Source organism: Pseudorca crassidens, chromosome 2 (assembly GCF_039906515.1).
Source record: "Pseudorca crassidens isolate mPseCra1 chromosome 2, mPseCra1.hap1, whole genome shotgun sequence".
NCBI classification, from domain to species: domain Eukaryota; kingdom Metazoa; phylum Chordata; class Mammalia; order Artiodactyla; family Delphinidae; genus Pseudorca; species Pseudorca crassidens.
Window position 1 is genome coordinate 101,600,198 of NC_090297.1, and position 15,321 is coordinate 101,615,518.

Below are 15,321 nucleotides of genomic sequence, written 5' to 3' on the forward strand. Positions count from 1 at the left end.
CCCCTCCCAGAAGTTCTAGGCATAAAATGTTCATCCTTGACTAAGTTACTCAACTACCCTGAGCCCAATTCCTTGATCTGTAAAATTAGGATGATAATAATTACCCCATAATGTTGAAGAGTCGGTAATATAGTTTCCAAAAGCACCTAACATAGTACTTTAGGAGGCTGTCACTAAATCATTATCATTGTAGAATTTACTTACATCCTACTGTATGAGGTGATTTCCTCACTGCAGGGAGGTGGTCTAACCTTGTTTGCAAGTGTAGACCCATATTCAGAAAATATAGCAACATCCCTGCCGCTGATCAATGACCAACAAAGCCACACTACTGAGTTCAGTTCTGCTCGGTTACTAACTCCAGGTTGTTGCCCTTGGGGGTCTGAAATGGTAGGACTAAGAGGCTTTTCTCCATCTCCCAGGCCTTGGATCCCCCCTGCCCCCACCCCTGCATGCCATCTGGGACACCTTTGGTGCTCCTTCACAAACTCCACAAGCTCCTCTTCTGTGTAGGGTTTGTCAGGGATGGCAATGGGCTCGTCCATAAATGGCTCATAGAAGTCAACCTCATTCATCTTCAAGGACAATTTCTTTGCAACCTGTAACAGTTAGAAGTAAGACAATAGTTTCCTTGAACACTAGTCTAGAGTGGCAGTGGGTTGTCCGGCTACAAGTGTGTGTGTTCTCTGCAAAAGACATGAAAGTGTATGCATGGTTTTTACTTAAACATTGAAATGATAGGAACTCATCACCTAACTCATCGGTCCATCTGGCTGGACCGATCTACTTTTGTGATCAAAGGACAGATAGAAAAAAACTTCCCTGGCAAATGAGATCCAATCAGGGCCAGAGAGCAGTCAGAATGAAAGGTGGGAAATTTAATTCCATTATCACCACCACTCTACTGTATTTGCCAGGGCTGGAGGAGGAAGCAAATGTCAACAGATCATGTTCAGTGTCCTGGGATGTATGGATTTAATTGAATCAGTTTTGATAGAACAGGCAATTGACAGAAACCATTTAAAGCATACAGGTACTCAGAATCAGAGGCCAACTCAGGAACCTGTCCTCGATCAGCTCATAAACCCTAATTGCTATTTTGGTTGAAGCATTGGCCCAAGGGTTGTCTCTCAGTCCTGGGCTTGTTTTATGGTTTCTCAGGCTCTGGGAACTGCCTGGTTAGTTACCTGTCAGAAGGTGACCCACCATCCTGGTTTGTCCAGAGTGGAGGGGTTTCCCAGGATTCAGACTTTCAGTGCTAACACTGGGTTAGTACCCAGCAAGCTGGGATGAGTTGCTCACGCTGTACCAAATAAAAAGCATGGGGAGCCAGCCCATAGCCTGGGAGCCATCTGCGCTCTTCATTAACGTGGCCACGTGGTCTGGTCAGGGCAGAATGGTTGCTGTGTTCGCCTGCAGAGCTGCTGAACTCTCATCTCCTTTTGTGAAATGATTTGAGAGGCCTGGAATGTGCAACGCTCTGTAGAAAACCAAATGTCATTCTTTTCTAGTTCAAAGCTGTGGTCCAAGAAAGCACAGGGATGAACAGTGGTTCCCTTGAAAATAAAGAGGAATTGCCTAAGAGCTGACGCCCTGTGGTGGTAACCAACAGCGTGGAGGCCCAGGGCAGCCGTGACTAATTGGTGACGAGGAGGAACTGGGTATTACATAAGCTGTTACACAAGGAGGTCCATTCTGAGCACACACTGGTATCCCTATGGCTTTTGTCATCAATTGCTATTCATCCAGGTCACTCTATTCCAAAAGACATTTCTTAAGGACCTAAGGGAAAGAAATACCAACATCCTACTCAGAGCTAACGAAAACAAGCTGTGTTAAGAGCCGCAGTCAAAGAGATTTAATGGTCATGCTGATTTGGTTTTAAAGGACAAGAAGGTGTGGGTTTTTTTTCTTACTTTCTTCCCTCTTCAGTGGGGTGGGGGTGAGGAGTGTGGTTGGAGGAGGGGAGGAAAGAGCAACTCTACAACCACTGTTTGGGTTTACGCACAGTTCTTCACAAAGCTGGGCCCATCATAGAATGGGCTTGAAAATGACATTGGATTCTGGTTTTCTGAGTTCACGTACTACATATTCTAGGAACCAGGAAACTGTGTTTATATGAAGTAGGAAGTGAGCAGATGAGCAAAAACTAATAATAGCAAACATATGTAGTGCTTATTATGTGCCAGGCACTGCTGCAGTGTTTTCAGTTGATTACTTTATGAATCCCCACTTTGACAGTATGAGGTAAGAAATATTATTATACTTATTTTACAAATGACAGACCTGAGGCACAATTTGAGTTCTCAAATTGTTCTCAACTAACAATTTGCCTCCGTTCCAACTTTCCTCTCATCTGAAAATTACCTTCTTCTTGACACTGTACAGAAAGGAATTTATGTCCCTTTAAATATTGTCTTGACACTGCGCATGTCACAGTGAGAGGTTTCCTTCTACCTCTTGTAACATGCTCTCATCAGTTCATCCCTAGCACAGTCTGCTAGAACGAAGGCTTCCTGAAGGTGAAAAGGAGCTCATCAGGCCCTCCATTGAGGTAAGCAGTGGAGACGCACCTATGCACTTGAGTGTGCATGTGTTTATGTGTGTGTATGTTAGGGTCTGTAGTGTTAAGACCATGAATGTAAAGTTGGATTATGATGTTCGTAAGTTTAAGTCTTTGGAACCCTGAGCAAAATTTTCCAGAGACCTGTTCACTATATCCCCATCAATACCATAGATTTTCCTCCTTTTGAATCTCAGAGAATTCCATTCTTTTAATTGTATCTTGGATGGTAAAGACTGAAGGAGATTTGATTGATTGAGGCATTGATTCTTTCATTCCTTCAATAAATATTTAGTGGGGTCTACTATATCCAAGGTTCTGTTCTGGGAGGAGACCTATTTCATGGATGGTAAGAATGGATTTTGCTATTAAAAACTCAAGAGGTCCGTATAATGAATTCTTTTGTACTTAAAAAAAAATAGTTGGAGTGGAGTATGCCAAAGACAAGAAAGTTACAAAGTACAATTTTTTTTGCCATTTGCATGTGTATGAATTTTGATAACAGATGTTTTTCTACAAGTTAGCAAGCCATTTTGGTTGTTGCAGATGAAAACAACTCAATGAATTTAGGTTTTCTCAACATCTGTCTTGCCCATCAACTTTCTTTAGAGAATCACAGCTTCTTTTGGACCAATATGGTTCAAAAAATGATTTTGCTTCTCACTGTTCACTCCAAGAAAAGAACAGGCCGGTGGGAGATAGCATGAGATGATTAGAACTGACATTTTTCAGGCTGCGAGGTGCCACAGAGTGGACACCATCCTTAGCCCTCTCACTCTTGCTCCATTTGCTTCAGGGAGGTTAGGCCCTTGTGTGGCTTGATGTAGGATCAAGATCCACAGATCAGTGCTGGTCCCAAACCTGTGTGCCAGGTAAAATCTCTCAGGGAGCTTTTAGAAAAATGCATATTTCTGGGCCTGGTCGCAATGCTAGAAAAATCCAAATTTCCCAGATGGGACTCAAGAATCCTTGCTTTTAAAAGCTCCTTGGGGCATACCAACATGGACAGTGGTTGGAAACTACTGAACTCCCAAATCTACATCAGCGGCCCTGATAGCTCGTCCTCTTGACAGTTCTCTAACTCATATAATACATTTACTATAATATATTTATTGGGTTGTTTACTTACTTTCTGTCTTCCCGTCTTTTCCTTTCCCAGACCTTACCCACCAATCCCATATACTAAACTCTAAATTCTACAAGGATAGGAATCTGTTTTGCTCAACGTTGTGTCCCTGGCATCTGGAAGAGTGCCTGGCACATAACAGACACTCAATAAATGCTTGCTAAGTGAGTGAATGAATCAATAAATGAAAGATCCTTCCAGTTGAATGTCTTCCCAGCTTGTAGAGATTAGAGCTCATCACCCCATCTTATGTTCCTATATATAGATTCTTCTTCCTAGATTTCCTAATGTTTTCAGTAGCTTTACAATCTTTGCTGTCTTGAAGCAGAGACTTGGGATCTTAAGTTATTGGTGTGTCTTCTTTCGTCTTTCTCTCCTTCATGTCAACAGAGGCCAGGTCCTCTAGTCATCTCAACCTCTGACAGTTAGTTTGTCATCTTTGGGACTGTATTAGGGCTTCCCGGGCCCTTGCCTCTCTTGACTTCAAACGTCTAGAAAGCACCTCCCCTTCCCCAGGTCCCTCTGGGATTCCCTAGGATGTGTCTCACAACCAGGTCCTTCCACCCACCTCTTCTGCTCTAGCGCCCCCTGCTGGACACCACTGAGGCTTGGACTGGGGACAGCCATGGCTTCTGGACACCACCGTTTCCCCCACCCCGCAACTGATGAGTGCAAGTTCTCAAGTCCCAAATGGCACGATCCGGTCCGCTCAGTGAAACAGCTCTTCCTTCTGTGTTCTCTATAGAGGTAGAGAGTGCAGCTCTATAGAGGTAGAGAGTGCAGCTCTCTCCTTATAAATGTTCTAAAATCCCACAAGTCTCTATGAACAAGGGCACTTATGACTTAGTGTCTTACAGAGTTTTTAGTGAAGAACCTTCTGAGTGTTTGATTATAGCCCGACCTCACCTTCTTCATGGTCCACAGATATGAAGCCATATGGTCGGGCCGGGAGGCACACCTAAAAACAGACACTACCCTGAACTCAGCATTGGACCAGCCTTCTAAGAACTGAGGCTTTCTTGCTTGGCCTGGCTTGCCCACCTGACTCTCTCTTTCCTCAGACTCTCTCTTTCCTCAGAAGCCACCTTATTCACTCCTGGCCCATCGTAACCAGACGCCAGCGATGAATTTCCTTTAGGCTCCTCTGGACCTCCCCTTCTCTACTAATATCCCCTCCCAACCTCCATCCTCCTGGGCTTAGAGGACTGCCTCTTCTTAGCAATAGTACTGGCTAACATTTACTGAGTGCTTACTACGTGCCAGGCGGCAGCTAATCATTTGACACGTAGTGTTTCTCTCTCTGGGGTGCAGCAGTACAGAGCAGTTGACTTTGAAGTCAGCCTAACCTACTCACTGTGTGACCCTGAGCAAATCACAGCTCACTTCATCTCTCGGTGCCTTGGTTTCAGCTTCTGTAGGCTGAGAATCCTAATCCCTCTTGTACAGGGGTGTTGAGAGGATTAAATGAGAAAACCTGTGTAAAGCTCTTAGCACACAGCCTGACACATAAAAAGTACTTAATAAATGATAGTTATTATTCCCTTTGATATTCTTGTTCAAGCTCTCTCCCAACTCTAATCCAAACCATTAGGGTAAACTTTCTTCAAGTTTAGATTACATTACTTAGATTATAGAGCTCCCGTCTGGATTATAGGCTTGTAGAGTGGGGTCAGATCCATAGAAGTGGTTATGTCTATATATTTAATGCAATCTCTTTTCACCATACTCCTTCCCTGCTCCAGCACCTACAGGCTGCCTCTTGTTTTTCACAGAAAACTTGAACTCCTCAAAGTAGCAAGGCCCATGAGCACTGTTCTTCAATGCCTTACTCCTCAGTAGGAGTAACTTTTACCTTTTTTTACTTTCAACTTTTACCACTTGGATTTGATCAGGATTTAGTTTGTCCTAGATTTATTTGTTCTAGTAAACGTTGTGATTTAGGGCTTTAGTTGGGGTACGTATGTGTAGGAGGGCGTGGATGTAAGTTTGAATGTATGTGCACTGGGAGTGTTATATATGTGTGGGTGTGAGTGTGATTGTGTGAGGAGGTATGTGTTATGCTTGTATGTTGTGTGAGTGTGTGTACTGTGTGTGGTTATATGGGTGTTGTGTACGTGTGTTCTGTGTGTGTTGTGTGGATGTGAGTATGAATGTGGGTGTGTGGGTGTGCACCCTGAATCTCAAGGGCAGATACAGAGTTTTCTGCTTAATGGTGTGGTACAGAAGAAATGGCATGAGTTTTAGGTAAAGATTGTCCTAAATTGTGATCTCAGCACTACTACTAATTCGCTGGAGACCTTGGATACTACTTAACCTTGCTAAATCGTTTTTCTCATCTGGGAAACAGGGTATTTTACTTTTCAGAGTTGTTGTGGAGTTGTTTAAAGGATTAGAAATAGTATAGATGCAATATATCAAATTGTGCCCAACACACAGAAAATACTCAATAAGTAGCCATTTTAGTAGTAACTGGAGCCAGAATGGAGTACTGCAACCTTAGTAGACCCCAGATAAATTACCCATTGATTCAAGATCCCTCTATCTCTGCTGTTCTTTGGCTTAAAAAAGAACTTGCCACATGCAGAAAATATAAATCCATTGAATTACAGACAAGTACATCAATAGCTTCTCCTGAGGATGAAAGTAACTTTCTGAAGCACCAGGGCTTCAGATGGTCAGTGCTCCTCTCCACTTCATCCCCCATCCTGACCCAGTAGAGGGGGAAGTATGCAACCCCAGGAAGGCAGAGGATGGCCCTAAACAAAAAGGAAGCAGTGACCAGTGTCCTGGCACACTCTGGGCTCACACACTTCCCATTCTTAGTGTTGAAGGTGATAAAGAGTGGTTCATCTCTCTTTATTGGATGCTTTCAGAAATACCCTTATAGAGATTCTGAATTAATCATCTTCATACTCATCTCTTATTCACTGCCATATTTACTGCCATATTTCTAACACTTCTGGAGAAAGTGTTAATGGATAGAGGATGGTTAATGTGACCAAAAGAAAAGTGGTGGGAAGTTCAATCTTTAAAGCGGTTAAAGTGGGGTTTCATAGGTACTTACCCCTTTGTCGAAAGTAGCAAAAAATTTGATGTACGGCTGGAAATGTTCAGCTGCCTCTTCAAAAGCCTTGTAATCTAAGAGGAAGAAGATAAAACGGAGAGACATTTTCAAGATACACACTGCATCAGAAATTTCTCTTTTTAAATAACGTAGAGAAAGTGGGAAACCAATTAATTCTGACTGGATAGTTATTTAGTAGCCATTATTTAGATAGATAATTATTTGATACTATTTTAAACCCCAAGGAATTTGAACTGACTGGCATTCTATCACCCAAAAGAGGAACTCTTTATCACACTTTTCTGTGTTTTAGGAAATTGGGTGACAGAAAGGAGAAAACAGAAGAAACAAAGAGAGGACAAGGGAGAGAAAAACCAAAAGAAATTTTTTCACTCAAACTCACTGCTAGTTACGTGTGCCCGCTAAAGAGTACTGCTGTATAAGTGAGCACTGAGTAAGAAGAAAACCCACTTAGTATGCAAAGCAACTCAATCAAAAATGACATCACAGAAGAATTTTAAACTTCTTAACAGGAGTACTTCTTTGGGTAACTCCTAGTTTTTCTTTCCTTCTTTTTAAATTTTCTTTTTTCATTCTGATCTCCTGAGAGATGACTTAAAATTAACCAAGCCCAGGGACTTCCCTGGTGGTCCAGTGGTAAAGACTCCACATCGCAATGTAGGGGACACGGGTTCAATCCCTGTTCAGGGGACTAAGATCCCACATGACGCAGGGCAACTAAGCTCGCTCGCCACAACTACTGAGCTCGCACACCTCAGCTAGAGACCTCATGCCCCAAACTACAGATCCCACGCACTCCGGAACCCACACACCGCAACTACAGAGCCCACATGCCCTGGAGCCTGCATGCCACAACTAGAGAAGAGAAAACCTGCACGCCACAGCTAGAGAGAAGCCCGTGTACCACGACGAAGAGCCCGAGTGACACAACAAAGATCCCGTGTACCGCAACTAAGGTACGATGCAGACAAAAAAAAAAAAAAAAAATTAACCAAGCCCTTGCTTGATTCTGGCCCCAAACTTGAATCTAAACTGGTCAAGATAAGCATGAGACCACATGAGTGTGGCCATGCTGTGCCTCACTACACCTAGATAGTTATTGTTTGGTAAAGACATTCGTATTCCTGTCTGATATGTGAGGGTGATGGTAATGGTGTTGGTGTTGGTGTTGGTGGTTGTTCTGCATAAAGTCTATAATCCTGAGAGTAAATGAACCTATGATTCATTCTTAACAAGATTACCTTTTTTTCCATTTCATGGAATTTCATATCTCTTAATCATCAGAGGCATAAATTTTAGCTAGAATCCCAGGAGCAGGCAGAATTTTCTAATATTCAATGAAAAACATTTCAAGAATCATGCTGACTCAGGGGACACCAAGACGACGAGTAAGACAAGGACACTGATCTCAAAGGCTCACAGCCAAGGAGGGTTATGGGCCCTTAAAGAACCACAATGCAAGTGATAGCTGCTAGAATGGAGGAAAGCACAATAAACACAGGCGAGACAGGGGTTGAAAAATTTACAAGAACAGCTGTACAAACTGATACACGTTTACACAAACTCATTCCTCATAAAAGTAGTTGTGTCATCAGAAAATATATCATAGGGCTTCCCTGGTGGCGCAGTGGTTGAGAGTCCGCCTGCCGATGCAGGGGACACGGGTTCGTGCCCCGGTCCGGGAAGATCCCACATGCCGCGGAGCGGCTGGGCCCGTGAGCCATGGCCGCTGAGCCTGCGCGTCCGGAGCCTGTGCTCCACAACGGGAGAGGCCACAACAGTGAGAGGCCCGCGTACCGCAAAAAAAAAAGAAAATATATCACAAAACCTGAGAGTTGGGATAGAGGATTAGGTGGAGGGGAAGAAGATGGGTGAGAGATGTGGAGAATGAATAGAGAGAGAGTGGGAGAGCATAGAAAGTGGAGTGGTTATAGCCGTACCTCTTATTTACGTCTCTCTAAGGCAGCAGTGGGCTCCATGAGAATCCTCTGTCCCCTCTTCCCAGACCCCCTCTTCCGGGTGAACCTCTCCCCACCTCCATGACCCCCTATCGTCATAGAAAGAATGGCCCTGATCTGTGTCCAGAGATCTCTCTTCTTCACTTGAGGAGCCAATCTACATCCCTTTCAAGATGAAGAAGGGTAGAGAAAGGTAATTCTCCAAGTTGGTGCTTCAAACTGTGGTTGAGCCTTTAGCCTTGCCCGAACAACAGCTGTCTTCCAGGAAACCCGGTCTAGTCTTCTGCTCTATTGATCTCATGTGATTCCCTAGATTTTTCCTGCCCTCGTGTCCTGTTTTTGTTTGTTTGTTTCCTCATTCCCCTCTGGAATGGGCTCCTGAACATCCAGCCTTCAACCTCCAGCTTATTGCAGACGTGTCTTAGCATTTTCTCACCTTTCTTGCCCATCCCTCCGGGTTTTCCGTACTGGGTATTGACCCTTTAGCTCCACATTTCCCCCAGGTTGGCATTCTTAACCATCAGCTGAGTTCCCCTAGGAAGTTCTTGTCACGCTCGCTCAACGCTAGCATCCATAGCTACACGCTCAAGCTGGAGATGGACTTTCATGCCCAACCTCCCTGGAAGATATAGCCTCCCAGTTCTTCCAGGTCCTTTCTAATCCGGTACCAAATCTCTTAGGCAGCCTTTTCTGCTAAGCCTATTCCAGTCTACTTATGTTTTAAATCCTTCCAGTTTCTCCACTGCCTCCATTGTTCTTGTTCTACAGAAAAGCTTGGGACCGTTTGCAAAGCCAATGCCTTCTGTTCCATTAAACTTTCCTGACCAATCACCCTCAAACTACAGCAGAAGTATAGGACTCTCAACAACTGCTTCCCTGGGTGCCTTATCCACTCCTAGCTTCCCCACCCACTGACCTTGGCCTCTTTTGAAAGGCAAGAAGAAACAGACAGAGAGATGGGAATGCCAAGTAGAACATCCTGATGCTTTCAGCCAGTGTGTGATGGCCACGGGTATGTTACAAGGAGCTTGATAGACATAAATTTTTTTGGTGATAAATCTTTCTAGGTGTTTTCTACAGCCATGCAGACTTTACGGTAGTTAATATTATATTTGAAAACAATGGCTCCCTCTATAAATGTTCTGTTTCAATAAAAATTATTTTGTGCCTAAGACTAGCGAGCATCACAGCTAGAGAGAGGCTGCTCCCCCGTCTTCCCCACTGGATCTTCTCGGTGTGATTGTTACTTTAGTCCAAGTTTGTTTATCATCAGTGAAGTTTTTTGGTTTGTGAGACTCTAAAGTATTTAATTTTTTTCTTTTGATTTAATTTACTGTAATGTTCATATTTTTCTACTAACACCGATGGAATGCATGATTGCTATCTGTTTATTAGGTTAGTAATCATCGTAATCAGTATTATCAACAAAATATGGCATTAGGTATTCCTAAAGAGGGCAAAACTGATTTTCTTAATTTTCTGAATTATTCAATTTATCCCTTCCTTCCTACCATCCTTTCTTCCTACCTTCCTTCTTTCTTTTTTCTAATGCCTGTAAATATTAACAATTAGCCAATCTAATTCTAGATGGAGTTTTCATAATGTATTATTGTTTGTCTTTGTAAATTAAAAATATTTCTTTCAAAAATAATAATTGGACATAATATAATTAATTGATTCATTAAAGAGGACTGTAGGCCTTTGGCTTCAGAACTGATAGTGAGGCTGTAATGACAAGAAGGTGTAACGACTGTGTTGTCAAGTTCATTCTGAAAATCTTGATATTCAAGCAGTATTTATTCACAGAAATTCTTTGTTATATAAACTTCACCTATTGGTCTGAATTCCACATATAAGATTGTTATTAAACATGTGATCCTGGTAACATCCAAATCTTGATAGCCCCTTCTCTTCTTAGCTCTAGGTGAAGAAATGGGTTCAGAAGACCTGTCTCTGCTGTTTCACACTAAAGCAGTCTAACTGTCCCAGGGGAATTTTACTAAGAGGTGAATTTTACTAAAGGCTAAGAGGTGAATTGAAAAAACTGAATTATGTTAAAAACTCTTCAAAGGATAAATTATTGGCTTCAAAACATGCCGGACCTTGCTGAGATCCTGAATGAAGTTAACTGAAAATTCCAAGGACCGTGTGAAATACACAGTGTACTGACAAAGTTTGTCAATTTAAAAGCAAAAATTTAACCTTAAAAAGGAGGTTAAAATGGCTCACTAGTAATTTTATTATTTAAATCTTAAGAAAAAGTGTAAGACCAGTAGAGCGATAATTGCATATTCCTAAGGAAATGCTTCATTCTTATTTTGAAATATATAATATGAAAGAGCCGGGCTTCCCTGGTGGCGCAGTGGTTGAGAGTCCGCCTGCCGATGCAGGGGACACGGGCTCGTGCCCTGGTCCGGGAAGATCCCACATGCCGCAGAGCGGCTGGGCCCGTGAGCCATGGCCGCTGAGCCTGCGCGTCCGGAGCCTGTGCTCCACAATGGGAGAGGCCACAACAGTAAGAGGCCTGCGTACCGCAAAAAAAAAAAAAAAAAAGAGCTCAGTTGGATTTGAAGTCTATTCAAATGATCATAAGAAATATTAACACTACATTTGTCATTGAAAAGGAAAGTAATAGCTGTTAGATGGAAAGAATGCTCACATTCCTGAAGGACAATTTAGAGATTAGATTATCTAAATTCTGTTCAATGGCAAGAAAAGATGGTTCATCAATCAAAGAAAAAGCAGTGAATGTTGTCCTGTCATTTGCCACCATCCACATGTGCCAGCAAAGTCTCTGGTCAAGGGTGACTATCCAGAATTCAAAGAGATCATTTAAAACCTTGATCAGGGGCTTCCCTGGTGGCGCAGTTGTTGAGAGTCCGCCTGCTGATGCAGGGGACACGGATTCGTGCCCCGGTCTGGGAAGATCCCACATGCCGCGGAGCGGCTGGGCCCGTGAGCCACGGCTACTGAGCCTGCGCGTCTGGAGCTTGTGCTCTGCAATGGGAGAGGCCACAACAGTGAGAGGCCCGCATACCGCAAAAAAAAAAAAAAAAAAAAAAACACCTTGATCAGGAACGGTATGTTGCTATTTCAAGCATAAAACCTAATTTCAAAAGCTGTATTCTTAGAAACAAGCACAAGATTTTCATTCAAAATCTAAAAATATTTTACTTGGAAGTTTTATACAATGTAATATTTGATATCTTTCCTATTATTTTGTATATTATTATATTAAGAAGGTAAATTTTTTTTTTTTTGCTAAGCCCAAGTAAATCTCTTCCAGTTTACCACTATGTGTCTTACAAACATGGTCACATTTCATGTGTGCCATGACCCGACAAAGCTGTGAAGTCTTGAAAGTGCAGCCCAGTAGTTCAGTGTATGAGCATTAAAGTCAGATGTCTGGGGTGTAAACTTTGGCTTTACCATTTATTTGCTAGCTGTGTGATACTGGGTGAGTTCACTCAACCCTTCTGTTCCTTCATTTCCTCATCATTAAAATGCTGATAATGATGGTAACTGCCTTACAGGCTAGTTGTGAGAATGAAACTAAGGCGTCTACAGAAAGCTCCTTGCATGGGCCCTGGCATAGGATATATGTTAGTTAAATGGAGCTATTATTGTTATTCATTTAGGGTGGGGGAAGGTATAAACTGGAAGATGTGTTTTGTTTTGTTTTTTGCCACACTGTGCGGCCTGTGGGATCTTAGTTCCCACACCAGGGATCGAATCCTGGCCCTCGGCAGTGAGAGCGCAGAGTTCTAATCACTGAACCACCAGGGAATTCCCTGGAAGATGTGTTTCTTATCCCAATCTTGGCCTCGTCTCCCTCCCTATACGCTATCCTGAGCTTAATGGAGGAAGAGAGAGAAACAGAAGGATGGAAATGGATAGAAACAATTGAGGGGGTCGGGGAAGGCAGAAAAAGATTAAGGGAAATAGAAGGAAGTGAAATAAAGAGGAGAAGGTAGAAGGGGTCAGGAGAAGCACCCCGGAGTAGTCAGCATCTATATAGGAATGTGAACATTGAAATAAAGTCACCTAAAGAACTTGGTTGAAACTCCCTGGCTAGGCTCCTTCCCACAAACACACCCTTAAGGAGGGTGAATAGAGGCTTTTATGTAGTAAGTGAGAAGACAGCTGGGTCATGAGAGAGAGAAAATAGGTGGGTTGTTGATGAGATGACTAAGGATGCCAGTTGGCCGATGGGGTACAGAAACGGCTTTACAAATAATTTCAAAATATTTTGAAGTTTCCAGAAATAGTCACGAGCAGCCCTTATTTGCACCTCCCACACGTACGAATGCTACCAGATTCTCTTTCATAGTTATGCCCACTCCTTCTAACACTGTCCCTCTCTCCAAGGCTCAGACACCAGAAAAAGCCTTAAGTCATATAGGGCCCTTGTTGCCAAAGCAGTTTAAAAAAGTGTCCTCAGGTAGTTGGCCTTCCTGGTTCCTTCTCTTCCTGACTCTTCCTGACTCCCACTCGCTACGCCGATCACCCCTGTGTGGGTTGTGGTGATGTCTGATATGTTCCTCTGCCCACCCCAAAGCTGGCCACAAAGCTTTCCAAGGGAGTGTACCAAAGGGCGTGGCTGTGCCGTTGCAGGCAGCCTTGGTGGTCAAGGGGGGCTGGCCAGCAGTCTTCCACATTGTGCTGTAGCTCCCAAGCCCATCCCTACCCAGATTTTCCTCTAATGCTGTCCAAGTAACTGAGAAGCTCTCCAACTGCTGACCACAGGAGCTGCCGATGTCAGAGAGACAGCCCACTCTCTGCCCCATCTGGGGTTGGTGGGCAGGTGGAAAAGGCGGAGGAAGGGCTTTTCTCTCTTCTATCAAATACTCGGCCCCCTTCAAGGTCAGCAAACAAGACCCAACCTTAATGTTCTTTCAGCTCCCCTGCCTGTTTTGCATAATTTCTGCTCATTTGTCCCATTCCATAGTGTGCAAGGAAGATTCTCCCTCTATGCTACCTAGCACGTGATGTGCTAATGGCTCATCTTCTTTCTGGATAATCTAACACACCTTGTTGGGAAAAGAGCCTTTAGAGTGACAGGCTGGGGCTGACAGACAACTTACACTCTGAGTCCTCACTCTTGAAAAAGCCGATGAGTTTGATATGGTCCTCAATGCGCTCAAAGGCTTGGACTTCCAGTTTGCTGTTGATGATCTCCACGGGGTCTTCAATGAGCTGGAATGCCACACACACGACACAAAAGCTGTTCAAATAAGAGAACTTTTCCCTCCCCAGAGGGGAAATCAGGAACATGTATAGAGGGCTTTGGAGGGAAGTTGTGGACTAGGTCCTGGTGCTTCAATGGCCACCCCACCTTCCCCCGTGAGCACAGTTCTCTTCTTAGAGGAACTGACCTTACCTCAAGGGGTAGGCTGATCGGTCTGGGGGCAACTCCATTTCTCTTGCCGGTTATTGATTCAGGAATGGCATGTGACCCAATCCTGGCCAATGAATCTCCAGGGTAGATAAGCCTGAAGGCCTGGGGAAAGTTCTACTATCCTTTTAAGAGAGCAACGGGAGGCCCGATTTCCCTCCCCCCCTCAGTGGCTATGAATGAGGAAATGTGATATATCAGCTCCTGCTTCTGGCGATCTTATAACCAACTTGAGAACAGTCAGCCTGAGGACAAAGCCAACACCCCGAAAAGAGCATTATCTGTGATTTACAGAGAAAAACGGAGCTGCAGCCCTGACTGATCAAGCCTAAAATCTGCCCTCGTCCTGGTCTTCCATTTGTGTGGGTCAATGACGCTGCTTCTTCTTTAAGGTACTTGCATCTAAAAGCCCCCTCCTGGTTGACAGAGCCAGAGCAGGGCCATGGGGCCCACAGTTATCCTGTTGCCTCCCTCAGCTTTTTTGAGGGCTTATAGGTATGGGTTAGCGAGAGGGCCAAGTAGAGCCTATGCGCACTTTTTTGTAGGAAGTAACCTCCAACTTACTTCCGACCCTCTCTCTGGGTTTCTGAGGCAGTGGGGAAAAGGCAATAGGCCACTGTATTCCAGCTGGTAGATAAGGAACCACCATTGTGGATGTTCTATATCTGCACAGGCACCTGTGTTCAAAAGAACTTGACTTCACAGCTGTTATTGAAAGTGTGAGTTTATCTATGGAAAAATATTTTTATAATGTTTGTTGCTCTGTTTGCCTGAGCACGTGGACCCCAGGGTGTTGGACCTCCATGGCTGAGAGGGAGTGTGATATTGGGTGTCTCATTAGCCCTGCCTCTTTTCATCCTGCCTGAGGGGTCACTCAGCAGACTGTTACCCCTTTCCCTACCCCATCTTCCAGGGACTATCCAACTCTCTCTCCTACACTTTTCTTCAGAAGCCCTGGAACAAAGCCAAGGGGATTCTGGGGATGTTTGTGTATAATTGCTAAGAGAATTAACATCTTACTACTACACAGTCCCAATTTGTGACCCTAAAAAATAGTTTCTGAGGTGATGGAAGGGCCAGCTTCCCAGTAGACGTATTGCCGTGATATAGACATGCTTTAGTTTTTTGTGAAGCTTGAGATATCTTTCTTAGACCAGGTCAGTTTATTCACCTTCTCTGTTCTTACTTTGGGCT

At 43.7% G+C, this 15,321-nt stretch overlaps 1 protein-coding gene and 1 long non-coding RNA gene across 2 annotated transcripts in view; both read right to left on the minus strand.

Moving 5' to 3' along the window:
* Nucleotides 1-15,321, minus strand: part of LOC137219197 (uncharacterized) — a 241,562-nt gene that overhangs the window by 23,074 nt on the left and 203,167 nt on the right. The window lies entirely within an intron of this gene.
* The window catches only part of CASQ2 (calsequestrin 2), a 63,842-nt gene that overhangs the window by 23,074 nt on the left and 25,447 nt on the right, over nucleotides 1-15,321 (minus strand). Inside the window, exons 4-6 of the mRNA XM_067727393.1 lie at nucleotides 13,817-13,928; nucleotides 6,754-6,827; nucleotides 469-599 (exon numbers count right to left, since the gene is read on the minus strand). Coding sequence (XP_067583494.1) covers nucleotides 469-599; nucleotides 6,754-6,827; nucleotides 13,817-13,928 — 317 coding nt within the window. The remainder of the gene's footprint in view (nucleotides 1-468; nucleotides 600-6,753; nucleotides 6,828-13,816; nucleotides 13,929-15,321) is intronic.